General features: G+C 43.4%; 1 protein-coding gene across 2 annotated transcripts in view; it reads left to right on the plus strand.

The window, feature by feature from the left end:
• WRN (Werner syndrome RecQ like helicase) overlaps window positions 1-11,475 on the plus strand; it is a 161,866-nt gene that overhangs the window by 43,798 nt on the left and 106,593 nt on the right. For both annotated transcript variants that reach the window (XM_025215937.1, XM_025215938.1), the window contains 2 exons: window positions 573-722; window positions 9,208-9,280. In XM_025215937.1, coding sequence (XP_025071722.1) covers window positions 573-722; window positions 9,208-9,280 — 223 coding nt within the window. The remainder of the gene's footprint in view (window positions 1-572; window positions 723-9,207; window positions 9,281-11,475) is intronic.

Raw genomic sequence — 11,475 nt, forward strand, 5'->3', positions numbered from 1 at the left:
CATTATAAATATGGTGGTCCCCAGGAGCAGCTGTAGGGCTGCAAGAGGGTCTATGTACCCAGTGGTTGCTGCATTAACCTTCTGCTTGTGCCAGTGTCGCCTTCTGCATCAGCTGCCCGAGGCTCAAATCGTACCAATTAGGCCTCTGGAAAATCATGCAGGAAGAATATGACAGAGGGAGGAATTCTGAGTTCTTCAATTACAACATTGTAGTCATTGGGTTTTTGGTTGTAGCTGTGTTGGTCTAAGGACATAGGCAGGCAAGGTTCTTTGGGCAGATGTGTTATCTTTTATTAGACCAACTGAGTAGTTGGAAAAAAGTTCTTAGCAAGCTTTCAGGTGCAGTCACCCTTCATCAGGCATAAGGGAGTCTTTGCTTGACTTTTTGTAGTCGACTCTCCTAACACTACAGCATGTAGAGTAATCTTTATGTTGAGGATTTAGTTAGGTGTGGTGATCTAAGAGCCTCCACTTTTAGTACAATGTTGAGTTGGTTTTGTTATCTTAAGAAATTATTACTACTACTACCACATAAAATTTATTTGTACTTAATAAATATTTCTTATTTTTAGCTTAAGTGTAAAGAGATATGGAGTCTAAATGGTCTGGTAAAACACCTATTCAGTAAGCAGCTTCTGAAGGACAAGTCTGTTCGTTGTGGTAACTGGGAAGACGTTCCACTAAGCGATGACCAGAAATTGTATGCAGCCACTGACGCCTATGTACGTACAAAGAGAAGTCTATTCCATGTATAACTTACTCCTTTTAATACGTTATTTGTGACCCTTTGAAGTGTCCTGCTGCTGTGGTGCTTACCAAAAAGCCCACTGACATTTTTTTGCAACAAAATTGTAAGTACTGCATCTTTAGCATGGTAAACTCTCTACAAGAGATTATTTAGTTTGTTGCACAAATTTTGATTTGTTTTTAATTTCATTTTAATCCATGAGTCATTTGAAGGTCATTTCAAGATACTGTTTTCCCTGCAGATGGACCTGATTTGTAAATATATACATTTTCTTAGATTAGGAGTATAAACCTGTAGTATGTAAGAGCAATAGAAAAAGGTATAACTAATATAATATGAAGAACAGTGATACCTTAAGGCAAGGATATTTGTGAGTGATATCTTCTGTTGGACCAACCATACATTTCCTGGACTGTCGCAGCTACAATGAGTCCAACACAGATACCTTAACACTTTTATCTTAGATAGCAGTGAAATGTTTATTTATCAATACTTAAAGAATAGAAGAAAAGCAATATAAAATACTGAAATAATATGCTGAAATAAATCTGTAGTATTTGGCAAATCAAGGTCACAGTCTAACAGTGGGTACGTGTTTCCCTCAGGGACTCAGAATGCATTCATTTGAGTATAATATTCACTAGCTTTAGTGTTCTCTAAGCATTATTACCAGAGATTTGACTTTTCCATTTCCTGCCGGAAAATGCGGAAGAACATGGATTTTCTCCTTTAAAGGAGAAAATCCGTGTCCTTCCACGTTTTCTAGTATCTGGAGAGTATATTTAATATCGGACACTATAAGTGTAGACCTGAAGATGAAGAAAAAAGCCGTTTTAGTTGTAGTTCCAAGACACTAAATCTGAAACTCACCTATTTCTTTGTATCATATTCAGAGTTCCCTTGTCAATGGGCAAGAACCAGATCTTCTGAAAACTTGAGTATATGTTCTGAATTAATAAACTAGAAGTAAATTGAATTATATAAAGTAAATTGATTACTAGAAGTTAATTGAAAGAATAGGATAGAGAAATGTGTCTGTCCCTTTTGGATAGTTCTCAATGCAACAGCGTAACAATGTGTGTGGGACTAGAGCAGGAGCAATGGGCTCCCTCCAGCACTCTTAAGCAGGGGGATTGTGGGGGGAGGCAGAGTAGAATGGTTTCTGTACTGTGCACCACTATCATCCAAGGCACAGGCCTAAGTGGTCAGTTCTGTGTCTTAATGTTTTCTCAGGATTTGTTTAAAGTTAATTCTGATTTAACATGGTGTGAATATGAAGTATAATAGCTGTACCCAATTGATTCCTTATGTGTATGCTCTTATTTTCAAATATGTGTCTACAGAGCAAGTCAGTTGTTATTCCATAGTAGGAATTCCTTGTCCAGTGTAAAAAAGTTCTAAATTCATGTAGAGTGACTAACGAACACAGATATAAGTTTTAGGATACATATGTCAATGCCAAACGGTAAAATAAGGATTGCCATGGAATCTTTAGTTCTGAGGGTGCATGAACAAATCATCTCAATGTTCAGGAAGAATAGCAAATGTGGCAAGAGACCAACCTGGCTTAGCAGAGAACTCTTTGTGAGCTTAAACACAAAAAGGAAGCTTACAAGAAGTGGTAGCTTGAACAAACAACTTGGGAGAAGTATAAGAATATTCTTTGTGCATACAGGGATGAAGTCAGGAAGGCCAAAGTGCAATTGGAGTTGGGAGCTGCAAGTAGCAAGGGATGTGAAGGATAATGAGAGAGGTTTCTACAAGTATGTTAGCAATAAGAGGAAGGTCAGGGAAAGTGGTATGGGTCCCTTACTGAACGGGGGAGGTAACCTAGTGACAGATGATGAGGAAAAGGCTGAAGTACTCAATACCTTTTTTACCTCAGTCTTCACAGACAAGGTCAGCTCCCAGACTACTGCACCAAGCAGCACAGTTAGGGGAGGAGATGAGCAGCCCTCAGTGTTGAAAGAACAGGTTAGGGACTATTTAGAAAAGCTGGTCATGTGCAAGTCCATGGGACTGGATGGGATGACCCAAGGGTGCTGAGCGAGTTGACTGATGTGATTTGTTGAGCCACTGGCCATTGTCTTTGAAAACCTATGGCGATCGGGGGAGGTCCTAGACAATTGGAAAAGGGCCCATCTTTAAGAAAGGGAAGAAGGAGGATTCAGGGAACTACAGACCAGTCAGCCTCATCTCAATCCACAGAAAAATCATGAAGCAGGCCCTCAAAGAATCATTTTCTAAGCATTTGGAGAAGAAAGTGATTATGAGCAGTCAGCATGAGTTCACCAAGGGCAAGTCTTGCCTGACCAACCTGATTGTCTTTTATGATGAGATGACCGGCTCTGTGGATGTGAGGAAAACAGCAGACATACTATACCTTGACTTTAGCAAGGCTTTTGATACCGTCTCCCACAACATTCTTGTGAGCAAGCTGAGAAAGTATGGGTTGGATGAATGGACTTTAATGTGGATAGAAAGCTGAGTGGATTGTCGGGCTCAGTGGGTAATAATCAATGGCTCAATGTCTGTCTGGCAGCTGATATCAAGTGGAGTGCCCCAGAGGTCAGTTCTGGGTTGGTTTTGTTCAATATCTTCAACGGTGACCTGGAAGATGGCATAGAGTGCACCCTCAGCAAGTTTGCAGATGACACCAAGCGTGCTGGGGGGGGGGGGGGGGGGGGTAGTAGTAGTAGATGCAGTGTGGGGTAGGCTTAGGATTCAGAGTGACCTGGACAAAGTGGAGGATGGGGCCAAAAGTCTCATGAGGTTCAACAAGGACAGATGCAAAGTCCTGCACTTAGGACAGAAGAATCCATGCACCAGTACAGACTGGGGACTGACCGGCTAAGCAGCAGTTCTGCAGACAAGGACCTGGGGGTAACAGTGGACAGTAAAATGGATGAGCCAGCAGCGTTCCCTTGTTGCCAAGGAGGCTAACAGCATACTGGGCTGCTATAGTAGGAGCATTGCCAGCAGATTAAGGAAAGTAATTATTCTGCTCTATTTTGCACTGAGACCATTTGAAGTACTGTGTCCAGTTTTGCACCCTCCTCTGTAGAAAGGATGTGGACAAGTTGGAGAGAATCCAGCGAAGAGCAGCAAAAATGGTTTGGGGCTTGAGCACAGGACTTCTGAGGAGAGGCTTAGGGAATGGGGTTTATTTAATTTGGAGAATAGAAGGCTGAGAGGGGATTTGATGGTAGCCTTTAAGTACCTGAAGATTGGTTTGAAAGAGGATGGAACTAGATTGTTCTCAGTGGTAAGAGATGACAGAACAAAAAGTGATGGTCTCAAGTTGCAGCAAGGGAGGTTTAGGTTGGATATTAGGAAAAACTTCCTTGCTAGGAGGGTGGTGAAGCACTAAAACAAGTTACCTAGGAGGTAATGGAATCTCCATCCTTGGAGGTTTTAAGGCCCAGCTTGACAAAGCCCTGGCTGGGATGATCTAGTTGGAGATGGTCCTGCTTTGAGCAGAAGGTTGGGCTAAATGATCTTTTGATGATCTTCACTATAGCCCTGATGCACATTGTATCTATTGTACAATTAAGTGGTTAATTGCACAAAAAATGTAGACATGCTATATATGCAAAGTAACTATCGCACAGTAAAAATGGCTGGGTCATAATAATGGCCTGCAAGCTGCTAAGTTGTTCCTTGAAAAATGTAGAACATTTTTTAAGCTGGTTTCTGTCAGACTTTAATTTGAATGTGTGGCCTGTCACACACATGGTGATAATGTTTGGCCAGGTCCTCCAAAATCCTAAGGTAAATTCTCCCTTTCTCCCTGCCACCTTTCTGTTTCCCATGCACTACTACAGCTTCTCTTTTCTTAGAGTTTCAAGGTTATGTTCCTTTTCATTTTGCATTTCAAATTACTTTTCAAAATGCAGTTCTCTCCACTCCCAGTAAATGTATTACCCCTGCAGCTGAGCAAGAAACCAAAGCTTTGGAGAAACATTTTCTTCTCAGATAGAAAGGCTATTAAGTGAAAAATATAGGTTACCAGGAAGAGAAGTAATTGTTATAGTTAGGCTTATGTTCAGGGTGTCTATACTAACTAAATAAAGAAAAAGATCACTCCAGATTTTGTGTCCTACAAGACTCTAAGGAAGATAATTATAATGTTTTATGTATGCCAAGGTATGTTTACTGACAGATAATTGTATTTTCTGTTTTCTCTGTTGTCAAATCAGGAGGGTTAAGAAAAGCAAAGGAGCACCTTTCATGCAATATTATGTTCTGCAGATCAGGGAAAAACTCTTATTTATTTTCATGTCGTGTTAAATGTAGTTGGGTATGTTTAACACCATAGTTAGTCATCTCTCGTGGCAGCATGCCATATCTCCATCCTTTATCATTGTAAAGGGACTGTATTTGGCTCTTTACAAACATCCTTATCCTGGGAAACTTACAGGCAGGTAAGTAGAATACCCAGGATATTATTTAATTTACAAATAGATCCTGATTTTTCTTATCAGCTGGCATGTCCAGTCTGATCGGATCAGTCTGCATCAGGGGTAGGCAGTTATTTTGGTTGGTGGGCCACTTAACAAGATTTAGTGAGCTGCCAAGGGCCACACGCACAGTTTCAGAAGATATCATTTTAACAAATTAAAGATAAAAAAAAAAAATCATATACTAAAAACCAAACATTTACTGCATCATTTTCATTTTATTTAAAAAAAGTAGTTTTTGACCTGACTTGTGTTTTGTTTTTTGAGTAGTGTATATAGAGGTGATTGCATAATAGCCTGAAATAAACTCTTGCTCTTGTATATTGTGTATGGGGTGTGTGAGGGTGGGAAAGTTGCGTGTGTGAGGGAAAGGGGCAGAGGGGGTGTGTGTGGAGGGTTAGGGGGGGCTGCGTGTGTGCTAGGTCCTGGGAGTCAGCCAGGGGTAGTGGGAGGGAACGGGAGAGGTCAGAGCAGGGGGCATATGCAGCAGAGCTTGCCTGGATAATGTGGCACAGTGCAGTGCAAGTCTGCCCTCCCCTACCTGACCTGCAGCATTCCACATGGGACAGAGCCCCTCCTGCTTCTGCCTGAGGCAGTCTGCACTGCACTCCTGCCTGCACCCACCCAATGCACCGATGGCAGCACCCTGACCCTAGCCAACCTGCACTGCTTCCCAGTGGGGCTGTTCCTGCTGCTGCTGCAGCCACCCAAGTGCTGCTTGGTTCCCCCCACCTCCAGTAGCTCCTCCTCCTCCTGCTCCTGCCCTTGTCCCTGTATAGGGAAATGGCAGCAGCCATGAGAGTGTGTGCCAGATACCACATGCCCAACCAAGCAGGGGGGAAGCTGCAGCTGGGCTGCTTCTGCCCCAGCGTGCAGGGCTCTGGCTCCAGCTACCAGCTGCCTTCCACCCACTTGGCTCCCCAGCATGATGAGTAGCCACCTGCAGGTGGCAGAGTGAGAGGAAGGCAGCCCCTCCTCGAAGCAGTGTGCCAGGTTCGGGGGTGTGGGAGGGCTGTCTTGGGTGGGAGCGGGCAGGGCTCAGCCCCATGTGGAGCTCCACAGGGGCGGCCATGGGTTGAATAGAATCAATTGGCGGGCTGAATTTTGCCCATCCCTGAGAGAGAGAAAAGCTCACTTTTGGTGTGACATGTGAGAAGGTTGTTGCTCACTAATCAGGTTGTGTAAAAGGATTAGCAGATCATTTTATGCTTTAAAAAATTAGATAGTATTGAACTGTATTGGGGGGCAATTAATAGCAGACCATTGGGATCAGATAAAGAGCTTCATGTGTCTGAACAATCTTTATTTTAATTCCAGAAAATTGAATTTGTATATCATGTTAGGCAGTTAGTACATGCCAAAATTAGGTGACAAATTAAAGTTAAAAAAACAGTAGCAACATTGTTGTCCATGCCAGGTATTTCTCAGTTTAATTTGTTTGGGGAGAAAAACCCTTCCTCTGGTTTTGCCTGTTTGTGTCCAAACCCACTTAAACAATCTGAAATGCCAGCTGTTTGGGGGAAGCAGGGAGTTGGACTCCCAAAAGTCATTGCTAGGGAACATCTTTGCATGAGACAGATGAAACCTATTCCTTTTTCTAAAGGACTCTGTGCTTTAGTAATCAAGTGTAGAACCTGTTCTTATCTGCTTGCCATTGGACTTGTGAACTGCCCTCTCTAGATGTCAGTAGCCTCTCCTGTGCATAGTAAATTATATTTGTTTATAATTAAAAAACATATTTCAACACCAGCTTCTCTGTCCTCAGTCACCTAGATCTCCATGTTAAATTGTGGGTGGATCATGTGTGTGGATTATCACCGCCATCCAAATGCGCATTTAGTGGTACAAGTAGCAATATATGTAAGCAGAAGTGGACAAAGTCAGTTCTGAATTCCTGTCTTGTGCATTTTACGTCTCTAACCTAAGGTTACTGTTTAATATGGTGAAGGAAACGAATGCATTTACAAGCAAGTTATAGGTCTTTTTAATTATTTATATGGAAATTAGCATTGAGAACCATCAGACAAACAAAAAAACCTTCTTTAATGATGTATTCTTCATTAAATTGAACACCAATTCTAATTCTCATTTTGTTTGTGCCAATGTTAGTCAGTTTACTTGAAATACCGCTCTCAGGCTTTTATTGAAGCTGCAAGGGGAAATTTGATGATGGAATGTGAGAGGAACAAATACTAATCCAATTGCTGTGCTCAAATATCTTTTATCAAAATGAAGTCAAGCAAGTGAAACATCTTCCATGTCTTTTCTGAAAATCTGTAGACTCCTACATTCCAGATTTGCCTATTAAAATGTATAAAACATTTAAATATAGCTTAGAGTGAATGTATGGGCTAATTTGATATCGGCTGTGCTTATATAAGATTTGGATCAACTGATTGCAAAGTTTTCATTAAACTGTAATTGTTCTGTAAGCATAAAAATTGTGCTTAGGGTAATACATTAAAACTAGTGAATTGCCCATCAAGAATGACGAGGGGAGGGGGCTGGGATGGAGTGCTGCCACCTAACCCCCCCGTGCTGCTGCTGTTCTGCCTTTTGCAGGGACTGGGGTTGGGGAGCCAAGGCCAGCACTGCTGACCTCAGCTCCCCTACCCCCTGTCCGGTCCTCAGAATCATGGCAGTGCTCCCCCATGCTTGGAGGACTCTGATTGGCTGTTTCCAAGTGGGGGCTCCTTCTCCTGCTTTTGCCCCTGCTGCACCGCTCCAGGTGGCTCCCGGTGAAGGCGAGAGGAGCAGAGCAGCGCCAGACTGGCTGCAGTCTCACTGGGAACAGCTCCGCCAGAAGCTGTGTGCTCGCCAGGGTCAGGGCTGGTGGGTGTGGGTGGGAGCCCAGCATGGGCTGATCTAGGTGGGGCTTGGCCCCATGTAGAGTGCTGCAGGTGCAGCTGCAGACTGAGAAAGCTCTGCTGTACACACATCCTACTTCCCCTTCCTTCCCCTCACCCCCAGCTGGCTCTCAGGCAGCCTCCCCTACACACGTACACAAGCCCCCATAATACCCCCCCATCACACCCCCACTCAAAGGGCAGGGCAAGTAGTGAGCGGATCATGCGTGTTCTACTCCTGAACACTGTTCCCTGTCAAGTCAAAGCCCCATAGGGAGTTTTGGTGAGTTGTTGCCGGGGGAAAGCGTGCTGACCCGGTCCAAAACAGCTCATCAAAACTCCCCATGTGGCTCTTGGGCCCAAATAATTGCCCACCCTTGCACTATATACACATGGAAAAGGAAACACTCCCTGCCCAAGAGATATTACAATCCAAATAGACAAGGCAAAGAAGGAATAGAACACAAAAACAGGCTGAATTATATCATGGGAAACATGTTAGTCCCACGATATTTAAGAGTTTTTTTGTTTTAGGTCTTGTCAAGCAAGCTTGATACTATCTTCTATGTGACCATGCTGATTGACATTAACTATATTTTCTATATTATCAACATGTTGTTCTTTCATCTGGAATCTGTGCCAGGCTTATAGTTATGCATATATTCCTATTTCCCTTTTTAAGTACTGTATAAACAGATTTTCTTTCTTCTGCTCCTACTTTCTGTTGGAGATTTGTATGTATGAGAAAAATATGCAGCATCTTAATGTTATATTTGGAAAAAAGTGATTTGGATGAAAGACTGGTATTTCTAAGGGAGCAGAGCGAAGGCAGTTTAGGTGACTTGCTAGACAAGTGCTTAACTTTGCAGTGTCTATATTTCTAAACTTTTTTTTCCTTTAGAAAAAAACCAACAAAATGGTATAAACCCAGGTTTTTATTGATTGTTCCCCACTTAATATTGCATTATTCATAGTTTTGCAGTAAACAAGGACCATTTATTTATAGTGTGAATTAGAATTTGTACCTTGGATTGCAGAAGCAATTCTTGGCCTTTTTAGTTTGTTTTAGGTTTTTTGAATGAAGGAGTAAAAAACTTGAAATGTGATCTCTTTGGAGTAGAAAGCATTGAATGTATTTTGCTTTTCTTTGCAGGCTGGCTTCATCATTTTTCAAAAACTGGAATATATAAATAATGGTGATCAGAAGCTATTCGGTATAAGAAGTGGTAAGTTAACATTAAAAGCTTAAGGAATGTGCTTTCTTAAATTTAATACTAAATTACTTGGCAGGATTTTTAGTAGCATCTCTTTGTGAGTCCAGAAGTGTTTTTTTAGAATTAAACTGTGTGCAGTGAGAGCATTCTATACACATTCTCATATTATCAGTATTGTAGTGTCTGAGTGTTTTTTTTAGAGGTATATAAAGCAGTGTGAGAGTGCAGCCTCATTAATTTGTTTTGTTTGCTTGAGTTGTATGAGGAAGTACTCTGAGTTTCCATTCTCACTTTTGTTTGTTCTGGAAGTCCATTATGGCATCAGATGCTTGAATAAACAGTTTGGCACCTTGTGAGTTGCAGCATATTTATTAGCACCTCATGAACCCAGATGAAGAAAGGCATGCCATAGCTTCTCCCACAGTTTCTTTCTGTATAGGATATCTGACACAGCTGGACTGTTTTCTTAGGAGTTTAATATATCCTAAGGCATATGGCAGAAGAAATTTTGGCTCTGTCCCCGTGGCACACAGCATTTGTTTTTATTGGTATGTGGAGTACTGCTTTTGAGGAAGGAATTTCCCAGCTCATTTCTCTGAGGTAGCATCAGTTCCACTAAGTAAGAGGTCTCATTCTATATTTCTTTAAAAGCTTATTACCCAGTGTTTCCCATATTTATGTCTGTATGTGGTCTGATCTTCAAAAGATCTTATTTTTTTATTGATTTGTTCTGAAATATTAAGTCAAACTAAAAGCCTTGATGTCACCCTTTGAATGTGCCCTTCATAGGAAAAACTGGATTCATATATAGGAAAAGATTTTATTCCATTTCTGTGTAGGCATCAGCATTATTTCTCTTGCAAAAACATGTAGCAGTACTCTTTTTGACTATGAAACTTAATTGTTGTGATCTCTGCTTAGCACAGGGGTTGGCAAAATGTGGGCCTAATTTGGCCTGCCAAGGGATTCTGTCTGGCCCATGGCAGGTCCCTTGGCTCCCCAGGCTCAGGGGGCAGCCCAGGCTATGGTGCATACAGCCAGTCCCACGGCCCCTGGGCATGTGACGAGGCCAGGGTGGCATGGCAGCCGGACTTGGCTTCCTGGAAGCCCCTGTGGTGGCAGCTCACTCTGCTCAGTTTCTGCTGCTTGTGTCTCTGCTGCTGCCAGACCAACCCCACTGCCTCTTCGTAGACACCCTAGCCCATCCACCCCGCACCCACTGTCAGGGGTGTCAGACAGCAGGCAGGGGGGGTCTCCATGAATACTGGCCTGGAACCCCTATGGGCAGGGCACACTTGGCTGGGTAGATGGGATGGGTCCACAAATGGGTGGTGAGTGGTATCTGGGAGCAGGCCAGGATTGTGGAGCAGAGACAGGACAGGGCCGAAGCCTGGGGCAGAACCACGATCTGCTTCCTACATGTCCCTGCCCGCAGAACTGATGGCCATCGCAAGGATGTGCAGGGAACTGATTGTGGCTCTGTCCCGGGCCTGGTCTGGCCCTGCACTGTCATCACCCTGTAATCTTGGCCCTGCCTGCCTGTCCTGCTCCTTCCCTCAGCCCTGTCCTATCCACCCCGCTGAGTGTGCCGTGCCTGTAGGTCTCAGTGGAGACCCTGCCTGCCTGCTCCATCCAGTGCCCCTAGTGGTGGGTGTGGGGCAGACTGTCCCAGGGCTGGATGGGATCAACTGCGCTCCCCTCCCCACCTCCAGCTGTGTCTGGCTGAATCGGCACCCTCCTGCCTGCCTAGCCTGCACCAGTTCACTGAAACTCCTTAAGTGGCCTACCCTGCCTTAGCTGGTATCTCAGTCTTTTTAGCTTATTCAGGATGCAGCAGCATATAAGTCAGTGGAACTACCGGCATGTTTAAAGTTAGATGCAAAATTGTTTTTAGGATTCAATCTAAGAATGTTTCATAGTTTCATAGTAGTTAGGGGTCAGAAGGAACCTGAATAGATCATCTAGTTTACCCCCCCGCCACTGGTTGTAGCACACGCTGGGATCACATGACCCCAGACAGGTGTTCATCCAACCTCTTTTTGAATTTATCCAAGGTAGGAGCGAGGACCACTTCCCTAGGAAGTTGGTTCCAGATCCTAGCTACCCTGACAGTGAAATAGTGCCTCCTAATCTCTAACCTGAACCTATTCTCTAGCAGCTTCTGGCCATTGTTCCTCGTCACCCCAGGTGCTGCTGGGGAGAATAGG

This window comes from Alligator sinensis, unplaced genomic scaffold, assembly GCF_000455745.1.
Source record: "Alligator sinensis unplaced genomic scaffold, ASM45574v1 scaffold1546_1, whole genome shotgun sequence".
Classification (NCBI taxonomy): Eukaryota; Metazoa; Chordata; order Crocodylia; family Alligatoridae; genus Alligator; species Alligator sinensis.